At 43.6% G+C, this 18,896-nt stretch overlaps 1 protein-coding gene across 1 annotated transcript in view; it reads left to right on the plus strand.

Moving 5' to 3' along the window:
- TUT7 (terminal uridylyl transferase 7) overlaps positions 1–18,896 on the plus strand; it is an 87,471-nt gene that overhangs the window by 24,660 nt on the left and 43,915 nt on the right. The window contains exons 5-10 of the mRNA XM_088470086.1: positions 307–484; positions 617–705; positions 3,903–3,954; positions 5,874–5,943; positions 6,971–7,097; positions 8,182–8,301. Of these exons, the coding sequence (XP_088326212.1) occupies positions 307–484; positions 617–705; positions 3,903–3,954; positions 5,874–5,943; positions 6,971–7,097; positions 8,182–8,301 (636 nt within the window). The remainder of the gene's footprint in view (positions 1–306; positions 485–616; positions 706–3,902; positions 3,955–5,873; positions 5,944–6,970; positions 7,098–8,181; positions 8,302–18,896) is intronic.

Below are 18,896 nucleotides of genomic sequence, written 5' to 3' on the forward strand. Positions count from 1 at the left end.
AACACTATCTGCATGTTTATACATTTCAAGGTTCTTCAGCTCAAAGTTCAGCAGAAATCAGTTTCTGTAATATTATACATTTAAAGCTATGAATACTTAAAGGCACACACCATCTTGTGACAAGATGGAGTCTTATGTGGATAGCTTAATAACAGATTTATCAGTTGTCATGCTGTCTTGAATGGCATATATCTTACAATGACTTGGCTTACATTGACTAACTTACAAATGTTTTGTGACTGCAAGTTTAATGTGAAAGGTATTTGTACAGTTGTTGATTATAAGTTGAGACTGATTGTCCTGCAGGAAAAAAGGGAAGAGGAATTGCTGACTACTCTACCACCACCAACACTGCCACAGATACAAGCAATAGATATTGCCATTAGTAAAATAGTTAAAGACAATGGCTTGCATGAAGAAGACCTGGCTAAGAGACTGTCCATTCTAACTGCCATGGAAACTCTCATTAAAGAGAAACTTCCAGGTACAGTATAATCAGTCTATAGTTTCCACATCCAGCCCACACCTTTCTCCCTTGTTACAGAGGGGTGTTTGTGTGCTATGTATTTTTTATTTTTTTTCTCGTGTATGTATAAATTTGCTTTTTCTTTTCCAGAGTGCTCTCTGAGGCTTTATGGATCCTCCTGCAGCAGAATGGGTTTTACAAATTCAGACCTGAACATAGATATTCAGTTTCCTGCCAATGTAAGTTTATAACTCCTTACTCCATTAAAATTGATGAGCTATTTACACTGTCTAAATTGTAATAAAATAACTGACCAGCTTCTTAGGCAAGTGTTTTACTTGCTGCATATTAATGAAGAGGTGTTGTACACAGATTAAGGTGTTCTTTTCTGTCTGGTGGTGGAGGCAGCAATTTTCTTGTGTATTAATCAATAGTTCTGAGAATGCACCTCATCAATTTACTGTGGAATGTGATCTAATGGATCCATTGGTTCATGCTACAAGGTGGCTATAGGTTCAGGGACACTTCTTCCAAGTGACAAAGTTGGTATTTAAGTACTCTATCTTTATAATGCTCCACAACTAAATACTTTTGAGAATTAATAATTTAATGTATAAACTCTCATATCATCCAACTATTGAATTGCTGTATTACAGTATTTATACAGTAGTCGTAACATTGTCATAATTAACTTAAAGTGGACATGTAAGTGCTATAATACCAGACACAGTCCCTGAATAGTCTGTTCTCCAGTCACTGTTGGGGCCTTGATGCCATTAACTGGGGTTAAGCTTCATTAACACTTAGGGCTCAATTCAGTTAGGTGCGAACGGCGAGTAGAGTTTTTCTTGAAACTCTCACACTTGGCATCGATGCGCGCTCCCAAGAGGTCTCCAATCCAAGTAAAAATGCCTATTCACACTACTCGCAACAGACTGGTGCGAATTGACAAGCAAATGAGAAATGCATTCAAATGCGGGGAGACTATCCTGGACCCCCCAAAACGGATAATTTTGTTAGCAGGGCCGTATAGAAGGCTGTTTGTGGGCATTGGGAAGGTACTGTAGGTTTTCAAATGGTGTCAAATGGCTGAAGTGTTTTGTTTTTGTTTTTTTTGTTTGTTTTTTTTTACATGTAAAAAAAAAAAAAATTAAAAGGTTATTTTGGGAAACTGAGTGCACATTGGAAAAAAAAAAAACAAAGTTAGAAAACAATTTTTCAACTAAAAAATTATTGTAATTAAACCCCAAGTGCCTAAACTAACGAAAAAGTTGATTTTTGGAGTAATTTTGAGAACTTTTTTTTTACCCCCAAAAATAACATATAAGTATTGGGCTAATTGGAAACTTCCAATTGCCTAATTAGTCAATAGGGGGGGTGTCCAAGGGTTTCAGCACAGTGTCATTTTAACCTTAAAGAAACACTGACTCTTAATGTGCCTGTGGCACAGGAGGCAACAGGTTTGGGCTGTTTTTTTTTTTTTTTTTTTAAATGTGTATTTATATAAATTTTTACTTTTAAAAGGTGCATTGCTGGTGTCTGTGAGGACAAGAGAGCATTGCCAGGCCCCTTTCCAATTCTGGGAGTGGGTTCTGCTCCACCCCTGCCTTTCAATTTTACATTCTTATAAACTGAACTGGCACAGCTCACACTTCAGTAGCAATCTATGTACAGTACTCCCGTTATTATTTTATTTAATAGATAAACGCTTCCCAGGGCTGCCATCAAAAATTGTGGGGTCTGGGACTGACAAAATTGGCAGGGCACCCCTTCCCCCACTAAATGGTTATCCAGCAAGATCTCCCTTGTGTCCGTACAGCCAGCCCCCCCCCCGTGTGTGTGTGTGTGTGTCCGTACAGCCAGCCCCCCCCGTGTGTGTGTCCGTACAGCCAGCCCCCCCCGTGTGTGTGTCCGTACAGCCAGCCCCCCCCGTGTGTGTGTCCGTACAGCCAGCCCCCCCCGTGTGTGTGTCCGTACAGCCAGCCCCCCCCGTGTGTGTCCGTACAGCCAGCCCCCCCCGTGTGTGTGTCCGTACAGCCAGCCCCCCCGTGTGTGTGTCCGTACAGCCAGCCCCCCCGTGTGTGTGTCCGTACAGCCAGCCCCCCCCGTGTGTGTGTCCGTACAGCCAGCCCCCCCCGTGTGTGTGTCCGTACAGCCAGCCCCCCCCCGTGTGTGTGTCCGTACAGCCAGCCCCCCCCGTGTGTGTGTCCGTACAGCCAGCCCCCCCCGTGTGTGTGTCCGTACAGCCAGCCCCCCCCGTGTGTGTGTCCGTACAGCCAGCCCCCTTCTCCACTTTCACAAGCACAGCACGTTTAACCTTACCATCTGCCGCTCTGCTGAGTCCCGGCCCCCAAACACTGACGCGCCTGCATGTGTTCTCGGGTAGCCGAAGCAAGACTGTTAGAGCCGCGGCGGGTCCTAGTGCCCGCCGACTCAACTTATTCTGACGGAGGCAGCAGCGCTGCTGCTGCTCAATGACAAAGGAGTGGATCAGGCTCTCCCCTTTCTGCCAGGTGTCCGGGACTCCAGTCCCAGCAGCCAGCCCCGATCCCCCGATGGCGGCCCTGACTCTTCCTCTCCATATTTATATAGCCACCCAACAAGATGGTAAGCCATTGAAGGTGCCACCATCCTGCTAGTATTTGCAGGAGCGTATCATCACTACTGACCCAGCTGTATGTACGATCTAAGGATGCTTACCAATATACCCACTTGCACAAGCAACACTGTCCTCCTTTTAAAATAATTCTATTATAGATTGGTGAATCCCTCCCATATCTTACATTGCTAATCTAATGAAATATATTGTTCTGCCAGACCACAAGTTGATCAATCCCCACCCATATAGAATTTAGGACGTAGTGTGAAAAGGCTAAATCCATTAGCTGGGCGGCCCTGGTTGAAGTATCATGCGTTTGTTTTTGCTTCATATTTCGGAAATCTATTCATGCAACTATGAGCAATGTTTTCTTTTTTGTGTTATGTGCAGAAACCTAATTTATTACTAGATTCTTGCAGCTAATTGAATCTTCCCCAAAGACTGATAAGTGTCCTGAGCCTCTAATAAGGCATATACATAGCGCGCCTATAGGTTCCAAAGCCTAATGCCATCTAAGATGGCATTAGCTGATGGAGCCACGTGAGCTTTGTAAATGTTACAATATAAGTGCCCCCCATAGACAGTCATAGCGGCTGCTTTTGGCAACAAGGAAATCACAGCAGATATCTCCGATATATTTGCTGCGGTACCCCTGTAATACTGTACATGAAGGGGATGCTTACATTTTGCAGGTATCCCTGAAAACTTAAATTTTTGGTTTATTTCCTGTAAAATTTGTTTAATATGCTGATAATACACAAAATGCTCTATATTTCATTGAGCATAATCTATTGGATTTTGATATTTTCACTTTTTGCATTTTTGCTTGTTTTCCAGATGACTCAACCAGATGTTCTTTTGTTAGTTCAAGAAAGTCTGAAACAAAGTGGTAAGACTACATTGCGGTCTTTCATATGTGCAGCATTGACCAAACAATTAGCCCATATTGGAACACTTCATAAAGTATACTCCTTTTACTGCTGAAACAGACCTTTGAATGATGTTCACCTCTTATAAATTACTCTCTTAGGCTGGGTGATTCATTTTTTTTTTTATTATTTTTTTTTCTTAAGTGGTCTGTTATAGTACCTATATTATTGTTTGGTTACTGTTTATCTAAAATGTACCTAAAGTGCAAATATAAGCCATTTTTTTAGTGTGTGTTATATTCTCCTCAGTAGCCATAACTCATTGTAATATTTTTTTCTTTCATTTAGTTTTTCACTCTCTTGTACAGCTGGATGAGAGGGTATATCTTTGGCCCCATACAGCCCACTAGATACGTAAAAAAAGGATTTTGCACAGTTATGAGTATGGCTGTATCCCGTTCAGAGACTCTGTATATATTCTGTAGTCTAAACCAAGAAAAATGAGGGAGCGCTCATTGTGCACCACATCACTAGGTTACTGAATGTCAGAGAAATATTTGTGCAGACTTGCAGTTCACATAACATGTGCTTCCCGGAATAATCAGTATGTCTTTCAGCTTGAATGAAGAAGCAGGACCACAGACTGTATTCAATTTACAAATAAAAATGTCACTCTATGTACCAATAAATTGGTAGCACTTCACCAGACCAAATGTGGGAGGTCACCCAACACATTTTGTCAGGTGTATTTTAAAACAAGTATATTTATTGATCATGTTTGCGTTCCAAAATAAAACATCCAAAATAAGGCTAAGATTAATGGATTACTCACATATAAATGTAAGGACCTATTGCGAGAGAGATGTCAACCAAATTCATGCACGCTTAAAATACATTTTATTCGGTGACCTATTGATATGGTGTACTATGAGAACTCCTTTGTACTTGTTTTAGATTGTTGTGAAAAAACCCTCTTGTGTGCATTGCTACAAGGAGATGCTAGCTGTTAAGGACTATATTGTTTGTATAATAAGGGCATTGTTGCACTAGAAAGGGTCATTTCTTATATTCCATAGTACACAAGAGTGATCACAATGACGGCATTTTTTTTTTTCTTTGGCTGAAAAATTAGGGTGCAATGAAATATTTTGAAAAGAAAAATCTAAGGCAAAATTGTTAACAGGAGCTTGCATTCCTAAATTAAATGCCATGGTTAAGTGGGAGTTTGTATCATGACTCTCATACATCATGTGAATGTGCGCACTCAAGAAATGCAAGATTCAGTTAGGTATGCCAATTTGTGGTACTTGTGAAAGCTGAGTTAAGTTCATGGGTAAATATTGAGGAAATCAACCTGGACCACTGAGATAGCAGAACCATATAGAAGCTGTAAGTGGCCATAAGGAGAGTATTTTTAATACGATTATGGAAAAAATGCTCTTTAGCTCCCATCTGCATGGTCTAAAACCCCTCTCCCATCTATACATCACCTCCACATACCTGTGACACATTAAACCATTGATTTTTTTTTTTTTTTTTTTGTAAGAGTAATTCACCTGGAAACTGACATGTCTTTATTAGCCAAATTCTATTTAAACCCTCCAACTGCATGATTATTCATTAGTTCGGGTATATCAGAGGTTCTGTACTGTCCTGACATTTTCACCTTTTTAAAATAAAAATGTTCCCTACCTTTTAACCTGCTCAGGGGGGTGCGCACAAAAATGTGATTTTTGGAATGGAATTGTGAGTTTGTGATGAGAATCCAACTCGCACCTAATAGAATCAATGTAAATTCTTCCTTGATTTAAAATGAGAGAACTTTTGCTGTACAGTATGGGGTTTTTTTTAGTACCATTTTTGTTTAAAAGAATAGTACAGTGTATTGGTTGAATCAATAATTTACTTTCTGATCATCTTTACAAATTTCTTCTTTTAGATTTGTTCATAGACTTTGATGCTGATTTCCACGCCAGGGTGCCTGTAATAGTCTGCAGAGACAAGCAAAGGTCTGAGCAGTAGTTTCACAACACACTTTGGTTTTGGCAATGTCCAGATTAAAATAACCTTAATTGACTGTGTATGTGCGTTCTTCTAGTAGGTAATCAGTGGGGGCTCCGGTGATTTTTATTTTATTTTTTTTCTCCCCCTTATCCTCTTTCGGACGAAGTAGGATATTTCTCCCGAAAACCCTAAGATTCATGATAAGTTCACGGACCTATGTGTTTTCGCCATTTTCAGGGGCAAAAAATTGCACTATTCGTGAATCTTTTCCTCTGGACAGATCAGGTTCGGGGCTAATTGGATATCTCTTAAGCTGGCCACACACTAGACCAACTTCCATCCAACCATCCAACTTGTTGATTGGTTGGAATGAAAATCTGGTAAGGAATGAAAGCAAATGACAATCAGCAATTTGCTCCCAAATGCCGGAAGATGGACAAAAACTGTTGTTGTAAACAAATTGTTTAGATCAAACATTTAACAAACTTGTCTGAATGACCATTTTCATCTGTTTTCTGGCATTTAGGAGCAAATTGCTGATCTGGTAACGTATGGGAGTAAATGCTGACTTTTCATTCCAACTGATCAACTAGTTGGCTGGTTGGATGAAAGTTGTTCTAGTGTGTGGCCAGCTTTAGACTGTGCTGCAGCCCCCACCCTCTGGAGCCGCCACTGGTCATCATACCGAGTTACCATAATGCTGTATTCTGACATTCCACTGTAACCTTTTAATGAATAACCAAGTAACAAGCAGGTTGTTTCATAAGATATAGCAAACATTTAAGCATGTTTAGACAATTTGGAGCTGAGATTTTTAGGTTCATATATGTGTAGATATATATGTATGTGTGCTACTATTATTGCTTAATGTGATGCCAGCAGAATGGGCGCTGGCAACTTGTCTATTTAATCTGAAGCTATCCTCTGTACTACATTCAGTTTATACAAATTACTAGCTTTTGAGTAAACGTGTATAAAGTTTGGCAGCCTGAAATGCGTACCTAAAACTCCATGTGTCATTCCTTCCATTAGTGGCCTTCTATGTAAAGTGAGTGCAGGCAATGAAAACGCTTGTCTTACCACCAACCTCCTGGCTACATTGGGCACATTAGAGTCAAGGCTCCTGCCACTTGTGGTGGCACTCCGCTACTGGGCAAAGGTAAATATTGTTATACGCCAACTTGAGGTTTCTCTACATGGTTACAAAATGTTTCTTCGGCTTTAGTTTCTCTTGTTAATCTATGTATTACATATTTGGTAACCATGTTTGTAATATATTTCTGCAGTAGAATATTCTAAATTAAACCAAGGGAAATGATTACACAGATTTTTATAAACTGCATTTATAATGTAAGAATGGTCATACAGTACATAAGTTTAAAAAATAAAATACTGTGATGTGCTAAATTTGTGATGACCGCTGAACTACATGTATATGACCTGCACATTGTATTACTGCTCTAGAGTCCCCTCAAACGTAATAGGAGTGAATTTCAATTTGAATGGTTCTCCTTTTGCATTAAGCTGATCACATGTAACAACTAGAGGGGCCACTGTAGCCTACTAATTACTATACTGTATTATTCAGCACACTTGGAATATAGATGACTTGAGGCTTCGAAGCCTGTCTCCTCAATCCTAGCCAGTCTAGGAGAACACATGGACATTCACTGAATTGATATTACAATTTTAACACAAACAAATCAAAACATCCATTAACAGGATACAAATATATTGGTGTTTGTATAAATATAATAACATTACATTGACTCACTTATTGAGAACACTGAGAGGGTGTTTCAAGCAAGGAACACGTTTATTGAATGTGCTTGGTACCCCCTCTACTAGCATTTGAGGACAGCAGGAGCACCTCTGACCATGAGAGAATGTGGCATCATTGTGAGTGTCAAATGAGTGTAATGGAGGGTACACACTGTCACACTTTCTGGAAGATATGAATGATTGTAATAATCATTACATCGTTCATATCGTTGGCATGCATCGATTAACGATGCGCATGTCAGATAACTATATCGGATATCGACTGTTTGCAGTCAGATTTGGACAATATCATTAATTTAAATACTGTCAGAAATTGTTGGTAAAATCGTTCACATTGTTGATCTAGTAAGTCTGACCGTGTATGCACCAGAAGAACTTTTTTGTTTTGCACATTGGCCTCAGATTTATGGGGAAATGTAAAAATCCCTTTGAGTTGCACTAAATCATTGTTTTGTCTACAGCTGTGTTGTATTGACAGACCTGAAGAAGGTGGCTTACCACCATATGTGGCAGCTCTCATGGTTGTGTTCTTCCTTCAGCAAAGAAAGGAACCTATTCTTCCTGTCTATCTGGGGACATGGGTAGGTGCAACAAACTCCTTTTGTCTAAAATCATGTTGTATTAAACATTGCAAGAAATAAAATGTTTGTGTAAGAACATATAGTATGGACGTCAGAATAAACCCAGCTGAGTAGAACGTTTTAATAATCCTGGTTTCTGCTTCTGTGGATGAGCTACTGTATCTACGGGATTCTCATCTGCCTTGTCTGGGTGTAGTAGATTTTATTGTTTTAATACTTTGAAAATTAGAGTTATACACTATGATTGTTTGGGGTTTTTTCTCAACTAAAATTATTTTTTTACTTAAAGCTTAGCCTGTTTTTAGCACTAGTGCATGACCACAAGTGCATCTAACATTTATAGATGCAAGACTTCCTAGGCTTGTGAGTATTTCTCAGAATTAAGGTTGTGTGAAATATGGGGACTATGTTTGTAATATAGTATTTTCTTTTGTACATGAGCTCTTTGAGTAAAAGGGAATTTGAATCTGCACTCCCTGATGTGGATCCTACTTGGCAAGCCCACCACAATGAACACACAACTTATTTTCTTGGTGCAGTCCATAGCAGCAGCTCATTCTCCTCCTTGTCTGATGGGTAGTAATGGTGAAGTGTATTGGGATGCCAGGTCTTTATGTGGATACTTTAGAGTTTGACATCTCTTTTGAAACTCCACATCCTCCTGGGATTTGCAGATGCAACTGTCTAAATATTTTTTTATTTTTTCCCTTTGTCTGCCTGTTGGAGGGACAGTTGCAAACATTTTTACCTACTCCAATTTGCCTTCTCTCCAGTTCAGGATGGAATACTGTGCACAGCATGTGATGAGGAGGACAAACTCCTGCACTCACCTGCGCAGCAATGGTGAGGTAGAGAACAATAAATCAGGAGGTATAATTATTATACTTTCCTTTTGATGTGCTTAACTCTGTCTGGCTCCGGTTGTTTAGTACATATGGAAAATTTAGAAATGGGTCTACATAGTGTATTACCATAAAAAATAAAAAAATTAATAGAATTCACACAAATCAAAAATGGTTATGTAAGAACCACATACAAATAGAACACAGTAAAAACTGTACAAATTGAGGCACTTGTAATTAATAGTGCAATGGAGAGGTATAGGTACTCTTTACCATAAAGTCTCCCACGATGGCATAGGGTGCAGGCAGAGGGATCCCAATTCCACTCTTCGTGTCTAACTGGCATCAATCGTAACAGTCCAGGTATTTCAGTATAGCAGCAAATGATTGGTTAGAACTGCGCTCTGCTGTATGGGCAGATGGGATGTGAGATGTATTGTTTGTGTCGGGGTGCTGCACCTTCCTAAAAGCAGGAGTACCGGGTCCTGTGTAACGATATAATGGGGTAGAGGGTGCGGAGGGTGCGCTCGCCCTATGGGTGTAATGCTGGAGTAATAGTGTGTTGTGGTCTTTTGTGTTCGATGTTTGTGGAGTGATGGGGTGTAGGGAGGGAAGGGGGTCTAATGGACTGGAGGTGGTGGGTGAGGAAATGAAGACAGTGGCAGAAATGGGGGCCAAAGGGTTTATTGATCACCACTCCACCTGCTAGACCCAGGCGACCACGCACCGCCCCCTGGGAGCAACCAACACCAGCTCCACTCACAGCTGTTCGTCCAGCAGCAATCCCTAAGCGATCCACACCAGCAGGCACCGGGAACAGAACGCCAGCAACGCGGTGCACCAAGCCCCACAGTGCACCAGCAAGCCACTACCACACACAGAGCTTCCTCCAACCGCTGACACCGCAGCAGCCATCCAACACCGCATCTGCAAAAGGAAACTAACACCAGCTACCAGCAGCCCAAGCCTTTTTCACCAACAAATCCTACCGGTAGGTAAGTGACTCCGAGACTTATACCCCTGCGTGGGACGCCGCCAGGGTGTACATCCACAACCGCCAGACCCGCTGCCAACCCACCACTCCCCTCCCCCCCGAGACATCCTAAGACTGTTGACCAAAGGTCCAGCAGGGGTAACGTGCCGGTCTATTGAACTGCACGGAAAGGAGCCCCCTAAAAGGGTCCACTCACCTCCCCAGTCTCCACCCACACACACCCCCAAGTGGATCGCTCACCCCACCTGGGTGCCTGGGACCGAACAGGATTAGTACTGTTTTTTCCAATAAACCCTTTGGCCCCCATTTCTGCCACTGTCTTCATTTCCTCACCCACCACCTCCAGTCCATTAGACCCCCTTCCCTCCCTACACCCCATCACTCCACAAACAACATCGAACACAAAAGACCACAACACACTATTACTCCAGCATTACACCCATAGGGCGAGCGCACCCTCCGCACCCTCTACCCCATTTCAGTATAGCAGCAGTCAGTAGGTCCAATGCATTTCGAGCTCCTTGCTCTTCAGCAAATGTTTAAAATGTTAAAAGCTTTTGTCTGTATGTGCACAATACATCATTGGAGAAGCGTCGGGCAGGCTGAAAAGGGATCTAGAAAAGCGCTCTCCTTTCTCTAGCCTTAGTGCACAGTCCCTTGCCCGTGGAGCTAAGAAGTTATGGGTGTATCTCGCACATAAGAACAGTCCTCCGTAAGGAATTGGTACAGGTGGGGGAAAAACCTACGTATTGGCTAAGAATGGAATGCATTCATCCATTTAGGAATTACGAAATGCAAAAATAGTTTTGGGCCTGATTCATCATAGATCGCAATTGCCATTCTGAATACGGGCTTGATGCAGCGTCTCCCCTCCCATACAAGAGAGGATGTGTGCTGACAATCTGCCCATCAACAGGGCTTGAGCGGAGTTTTCCCTAATCCTGGGAAGTACTAAAGTTCTGCAGAGCATGGAGAAGGAGGGGGGACGGAGCTTCCAATGCTGCACTAGCCCCCCCCCCTCCTACAGCAGCCCCAGCACCGTGTGTTTGCAACACAATATAGCCTGTGCTGGCGTGCATATTTTGCACAGATTATCACACTTCGGCCCTCCTCGAGTTTCTGCGTGTGAAGGATACCTCTGCTTCAGTTACAGACCTTCCTAGATCGCTTGTTTCAAGTTCTTTCGGACCAGTCCTGTATCTCGACTTTTGCAAGGTCTCCATTGCTTTCTTGTCTGCGCCTTCAATTCTAGAGAAGGCCTTCGTCACCTCTCTCCAGTGGTGCATTCTTGCGGCAGACAGTGCTGGGCTCCCTACCGAGCTTGGTCTCAACGGTTTGTTCGGTGCCATTAAGGGCCCGTTAAGTTGATCAGGCTCTACTCGTGGGAGTACCAGTGCGTAATCCTCCAAACTTGGACGGGTTGCTCGGCATCCCTCTTGTCTCGGGTTCTCGTTCTGTCTGTCAGCACTCGTCACTCTCAATGGGTGGAGGCTTTCCGTTCTCCTCCTTCAGGGCCAGTCCTTGGTCCTTCCGGATTGGCTCTTTGATATCGGACACGAGTCTCCTTGGTTGAGGTGCCTTGAAATTGCTTTTTTTCAGCTCCGGGGAGCATCCAATCACCGCTGGCAGCTTTTCAACCAATAGTCACCGACACATTCTCCTCACTACAGCTCCCAGAATCTCCATTGTTTGCGGCTCCCCCTCCCCTCTGTGTCCGCGTTCTGCAGCGTGCCGTGCCGCCCACTCCTCTGTCTATTAGACAGACTGTCACACTTCCTCCTATGCCCCCTGTGCTCCCTGCTCACATAGCCACACTCCGGCCCCTCTCACACACTCTGCTGCCGCAGCCAGTCTTTCACTGTGCCTCAGTGGGGAACTCCGCCACAGACACCCCTCCCTCTTCCTTGGGTCAGTGTCAGACCGAGGCAGGGAAATTGTTGGCTGTAGGCGGGAGAGGATGTCTGCCGTGGTGCAGAACACTTCAGACCTGTTGGTGCTGTAGAAACAGGTGAACACAGTGCTGGTGGCAAGGTGCAACCTGAAAGTCCCTAGTGTTACTCATTGGCCGGCTGTGTAGCTCTTCCCCTAGTATTACTGGTTGGCTGTGTGCCCCCCCACTAATCCTGACTGTTTAACTGTGCATGCCTTCACTATCCCCAACTGTGTAGCTGTATTTCCCATTTACCATGACTGCTAACACTGTGCTGCCCCCACCTTACCCCCAGCATTGCCTGTCCCTAACCTCCTCCTTATCCCCAATAATGCCCCAGCTGTCTACTCTTGTACCCTCCCTACACGCAGCAGTCCCTAACTTCCTCCTTGCCACCAGTACTGCCCCAGCTATCTACACTTGCCGCCTCCCTACACCCAGCACTGCCTGTCCCTAACCACCTCCTTGCCCCAGCTGCTATCTATCCTTACTCTCTCTCTACCCTTAGTACAGCCTGCCCCTCACCTCTTCCTTGCCCCAGCTGCAATCTACCCTTGCCCCCTTACTACCCCCATCACTACCTGCCCCTAGCACTTTCACAATTACGGTCTGCATTTATCCCTCCCTGCCCCAAGCTCTGCCTGCCCGAACTCCCTATCTAGCCCCAGCTTTACCCCTACTGCTGATTATTCTTAACCCCCTCTATCCCAACTGCTAACTGCCCCAGCTCTGTCCAAACTGCCCTCACCCCCCCCCCGCCCCCATAATATGCAATGGGATCCAAAAACAATGGAGTAGGACCCCGATTCTTGAAAGTGAGGAGTCCCTGGGACCCACAATTGTTTTTCCGCTCACCGCGATCACTGGTGGAGGTAGCCCGAAGTCTTTCCGTCATGTAGACCTTTGTTCAGACTCTTATCAGTGGTGGTCATACCGATAGTGGAGAAATTGGACAGCGGACTTCCTCAGCAGAACCACATTTCTCCCTGGGTTGTGGTATCTCCTCCGGTGGTCTTCCTAGCATTCGTTCAGATGTGAGGCCTGCCGTATGGGGATCATATGGCCACTTGACACGTTTTCGAGGCTACACAACTGTAATGATCTAGCTCTGCTAGTCGTGCTGAGCTCTGCAGATTTCCTTGGACACGTCGTCTTTGGTATGGCGCACTGTTCTCTGTGGGTTCTTTAGGACGCGCATGAACATGGTTGGCCAGCTATTCAGCACACCAGGGTGTGTTGGATCTGCTCGGTCATCACTCATTGAAGCCTATTCTGGTGCAGGGCTACCTCCACCAGACCGGTTGTCAGCGCCTTCTGCCAGGGTGGCGGCGATCAGTGCAACGCGGGAGTTCAGCAGCGCAGGACAGTCATGCGCCTGTCTGGTCCCCTGTCCGCAATTTTGCTAATTTTTTATTACGGTTTTCAGGTTTTTTTTCTTCTCCGGTGACACCCACTTTGGGTGTACAGTTTCTCCAGTCAGGCAGCCTGAGTGTTCACTCCCCTGGGGGTGGCTGTTGAATGTCCCATTGTCCAGTGTTCCCCAACTCCGCTTAAGAGAAAAGGGTTCAACGGTAAATTTACCAAAAATCCTATTTTGGAGATGAGCATCCTCTTAGAGACCACATGTATAGGAAGATGGAATGCATTTTCAAAAAGCATATTTCTACAGAAATCACATTGAAATGTGATAGTGGCTAGATTTTGGGGAGGTACACTCCATGTAGATATTGCAGAGAAATTAATTTACAGTTTGGAAATTATACAAAGGCATGGAAAAGCTTATTTACAGTGCATCCGGAAAGTATTCGCAACGCTTCACTTTTCCCACATTTTATGATACAGCCTTATTTCAAAATGGAATAAATTAATTTTTGTCCTCACAATTCTACACACAATACCCCATAATGACAACGTGTAAAGGCTTTTTTTTTTTTTTTTTTGTGCAAATGAAATAAAAATAAGTATTCCCAACCTTTGCTCAATACTTTGATGCACCTTTTGGCAGCAATTACAGCTTCAAGTCTTTTTGAATATGATGCCACAAGCTTGGCACACCTATCTTTTGGGCAGTTTTGCCCGTTCCTCTTTGCAGCACCTCAGGCTCCATCAGGTTGGATGGAAAGCGTCGGTGCACAGCCATTTTCAGATCTCTACAGAGCTATTAAATTGGATTCAAGTCTGGGCTCTGGCTGGGCCACTCAAGGACATTCAGAGTTGTCATGAAGCCACTCCTTTGATATCTTGGCTGTGTGCTTAGGGTCCTTGTCCTGCTGAAAGATGAACCGTTGCCCCAGTCTGAGGTCAAGAGCGCTCTGGAGCAGGTTTTCATCCAGGATGTCTCTGTACATGCTGCATTCATCTTTCCCTCTATCCTGACTAGTCTCCCAGTTCCTGCCGTTGAAAAGCATCCCCACAGCATGATGCTGTGCCACCACCATGCTTCACTGTAGGGATGGTATTGGCCTGGTGATGAGTGGTGCCTGTTTTGCTCCAAACAGAACGCCTGGCATTCATGCCAAAGAATTCAATCTTTGTCTCATAAGACAAGAGAGTCCTTCAGGTGCATTTTGGCCATGTGCTTTTTACTAAGGAGTAGCTTCCGTCTGGCCACTCTAATATGCAGGCCTGATTGGTGGATTACTGCAGAGATGGTTGTCCTTCTATAAGGTTCTCCTCTCTCCACAGAGGAATGCTGTAGCTCTGACAGAGTGACCATCAGGTTCTTGGTCAACTCCCTGACTAGGGCCCTTCTCCGATCGCTCAGTTTAGCCGACCAACTCTAGGAAGAGTCCTAGTGGTTCCGAACTACTTCCATTTACGGATGATGGAAGCCACTGTGCTCATTGAGACCTTCAAAGCAGCAGATATTTTTCTGTACCCTTCCCCAGATTTGTGCTTCGAGACAATCCTGTGTCGGAGGTCTACAGATAATTCCTTGGACTTCATACTTTGTTTGTGCACTGTCAAGTGTGGAACCTTATAAAGACAGGTGTATGCCTTTCAAAATCATGTCAAATCAACTGAATTTACCACAGGTGGACTCCAATTAAGCTGTAGGAACATCTCAAGGATGATCAGTGGAAACAGGATGCACCTGAGCTCAATTTCGAGCTTCATGGCAAAGGCCGTGATTACTTATGTACATGTGATTTTCTTTAGTTTTTTATTTTTTTAGTTTATTAAATTTGCAAAAATCTAAAACTACATGTCATTATGGGGGTGGGGGTGTGTGTGTGTGTAGAATTTTGAGGACAAAAATTAATTTATTCCATTTTGGAATAAGGCTGTAACATAACTATGTGGAAAAAGAAGCGTTGTGAATACTTTCCGGATGCACTGTATATATAATTGCTTCAGCAAGATCTATGGCATCAACTGTAGTGGCTAGAAGATTTGGTTAGTCTCCTTAGCTGCAGATGCTTAGTATAAACATGGCTTGGCTAATCTCTCATTCAAAGGGGTCCTTCTATTTGCAAAAAAATTCTTTAATCCTAAATCAAAAACATACGTTTCTCAACTGGTGGCAAAACCCAAGATTAAAATAATGGGGAATGTCACTCATGGATCCAACTGATTCCAATGATGCACAAATTTAGATCAGTTCAAAAAGTTACTAGCGAGGCAACTCTGTGTATTCTCAGACAACTGAACATTGTCGGCCTTCATCAATCATGAGAGGCACCGTAAGCAAAACTATAATGGTCTAAAAGAAACCTAAAGTAACTTTCAACCTACTATATTACAGACAGGAAGAATGTGGTAGCTGGTTGCCTGGACCAGGCAAATACTTTCAAGGGATTGTCTCTACGTCACAATCTTTCAGATACTGATAAAAAATATTTGGGTTTCCTCATCAGGAGTGAATGATTACAAATGCCCAAGAACTAGGATTCTTCTGTCAACACCAAATTTCAGGGACAGGAGTAGTGAAGGCATTTCCAGTCACCAGAGTTTCAACTAGCTTTTATTTCTTAGAGCATTTTTTGATACTCTCCATATTGCAACAACTTGCAGGCACTCTAGATTGCACTGGTCATGCCTATCGCTAATGCTGGGCATACACTCTACAATTATCTGTCAGATATCTGTCTAATCTGTCTGGTGGGAAGGAAAATCTGGTCCCTTTTCTAGTGTTTGGAAGCAAATTTCTATTGTTATTTGCTCCCATACATTACCAGGTTTTCATTCCAACCAGCCAGATTGGACAGATATCTGACAGATAATTGTTTAGTGTATGCCCAGCATTAGCTGTAGGCTGAGTGGAGGCTATGTCAAAAGAGTTTCCTGTTTTATTTTGGAATTGGATAATTGTCACAACAGATGCTAGCCTCTGTGGCTTACATAAATACATCAAAGGTGCCCTGGCCACGAGACACGTGACAAGCATCGGGTTAGTGAAGCAAATGTTCTAGCCATCACAGCGGTTTTCATCCCTGTTGTGGAAAACTGAATGATCTGCTGAGGAATTCCGCTTCCCAGTCATCCTGGGGAATGGTCCTTCACTTCAGGAGTTATTTCTATAGCTAGTGAACCAATGAGGACAACCAGATGTCGGTGATTACATCTTGCTTAAACACTGAGGAGCACTTCTGTTACAATGGATAAGAAGGCAATTTCTGATAAGTGTCATGTCAGTATGTTGGAGTCTATGGGCCTTTTTCAGCGTGCACTGCTGAACGCGGATTTCCGATTATGTGGAATCTGCGCTTGCGCAGGACCCTTTCTGCGAGTGTGCAGAATGGGTCCTGCTAATGGTGCATACACGCGTAGCAATCAGCCAGCTATACGATATCACTGGCTGATCGTCCTGCACCCTCCCTGGTGTGCTGGATGATCGATATTGATCATCCAGCACACCACCAACTCAGTTGATTACGAGTCGCTATAGTCTAACGCGGGTCCCTATAGTAACCTGCTCGATATTGAGCAAGTTGACCTGCATGCACAGATATCGCTATCGTCCATACGTCGCCGCACATCGCTGGCCGATGGGGACCAAAAAATTAACAATATCATTATCGTTCAAATCGCTTATTTATATCGCTACATGTGTAGGCAGCATTACTCTCACAAGCCCTTGAATGCCTCTGCCTGACAGGCAGAGGCATTTAAGGGGTGGGGGTGGCTGGCCTTCCCAGAAACGGGGCGTGTCCACTCAGGGACTGCGTGGATGTACGCAGTATGCTGGACTCGCAAGCCGGCCAGCCTGAGTAAGTTGAGGCTTATTCAGCTGGCTAGCCGCACAGCGCCGTCAACCGTCGCGACCATTGACCACCAGTGGCCGCAATGGTGATCCTAGCCTGCGACCTCCTGCTACATTTGCATTATTGCAAGGATCTCAATTGCAAAGCTCCCTGCGTGCAGCTTTGCAATTGCAATTCTTGCTGAATCAGGCCCTATATCTGTTCCCTTCAGTAGTGTTGCTTTCATGGGCCATCAAAATGGTAAATAGAGGGCGTTCTGCTTATTCTGCTAGCATCGGACTGGCCCAGAAATTAATAGTACACAGATATTGTCAGTGTTACGTGTTTTGAGTGAGTTCACCTCGGTAAACGTTAAGACTGAGGCTATATCTACTGGTGTGAAGTGGTTTCCGATCTTTCTTTTTGATTGGACCAGTTGCTGCTCTTTCCGTGAAGACTCTTGAAGGGGGTTTAAAACTCTGCTTTCTGAAGGTTCAGATCTCGAGCTGTTTTTGTTTTTTTGTTTAAGTGCTGTTACCTGAAGTGCCGATCTTACAGAGAGTGATGCATGTGCAGCTTCCATAGCTTCTTGGGCTCTCTCCTTCTGGACCCTTTTTATTTGGTTCAGTATAATTTCCTTACCTGGTCAGCTGTTTGGTCTTCAAACCAAACAATTTCAGTAGAAAGTGGTCTCCATGTTCCACTTTGATCATGATGATGTGATCCTGGCTTTAGACCATAAGTCTCCAGAAGGCTTTCATCGTTCTCTCGTTGTCACCAGAGTACTGGGGCTCTATTTCCATAGGAGTTGGGACGTATGCAGGACGGATAACCTTTTTGGTTATGTTTGTCTGGAAGCTGACTAGCTTCTCTATTGGTCAGACTACTGCCAGGTGGATTACATTGATGACACATCAGATTTACCTGGTGTAGGACTGTCCATTCCTGAAAATGTGAGGGTCATTCCACCAGGACTGAGCATCCTGGATACATGGTCACGGGCCTCACTAGCCAGTCACCTGCATTTAAGCAATAGAAGGATACCAGCGCTCAACTAGAAATATAGTCCCATTAAATATACATCATAATTTAATCATGTGCAATTAAAAACATAATCCATATAAGATACACAAATAATAAAACAAATACCTTTGAAAGCTGCGGCTTCACGCAGCGAAACTCTTCAGTCTTGACCTATAGGTGACCACCACTAACCGCTAGGAACCCACCCACCTTCCTGCATTTTGGTGAGACTACCCACTACTGGAGATTGCTATTTGGACCAGGAATCGTGCCCAGGGGGATTATCTATATGCGATAGCTCTGCCAGCATTGCTAAACAAGACCCTATACTACATATGGACACTGGAACCGGTAACTATAGCTTCAATTGGGAGTGCACATCCCTTCTCGCCCATTAACATTTTGGGATTTGGAGTCTCCTAAGATCATTTGCGGTTTATTGAACTATCACTGCGACTGCAGTCAGATAATGTGGACTATCGATTTGCTATACCCATCTATTGGGTAAATTACATGCAGCTTGCATGGTGGACCACCTAATTATTGAATGCTGCTCAGCACGCTATTTTTATATATATTTGTTTTATGATTTGTGTATCTTATTTGGATTGTTTTTAATTGCA

Source organism: Taudactylus pleione, unplaced genomic scaffold, assembly GCF_031769625.1.
Source record: "Taudactylus pleione unplaced genomic scaffold, aTauple2 ptg000095l, whole genome shotgun sequence".
In the NCBI taxonomy this organism is placed as follows: Eukaryota; Metazoa; Chordata; class Amphibia; order Anura; family Myobatrachidae; genus Taudactylus; species Taudactylus pleione.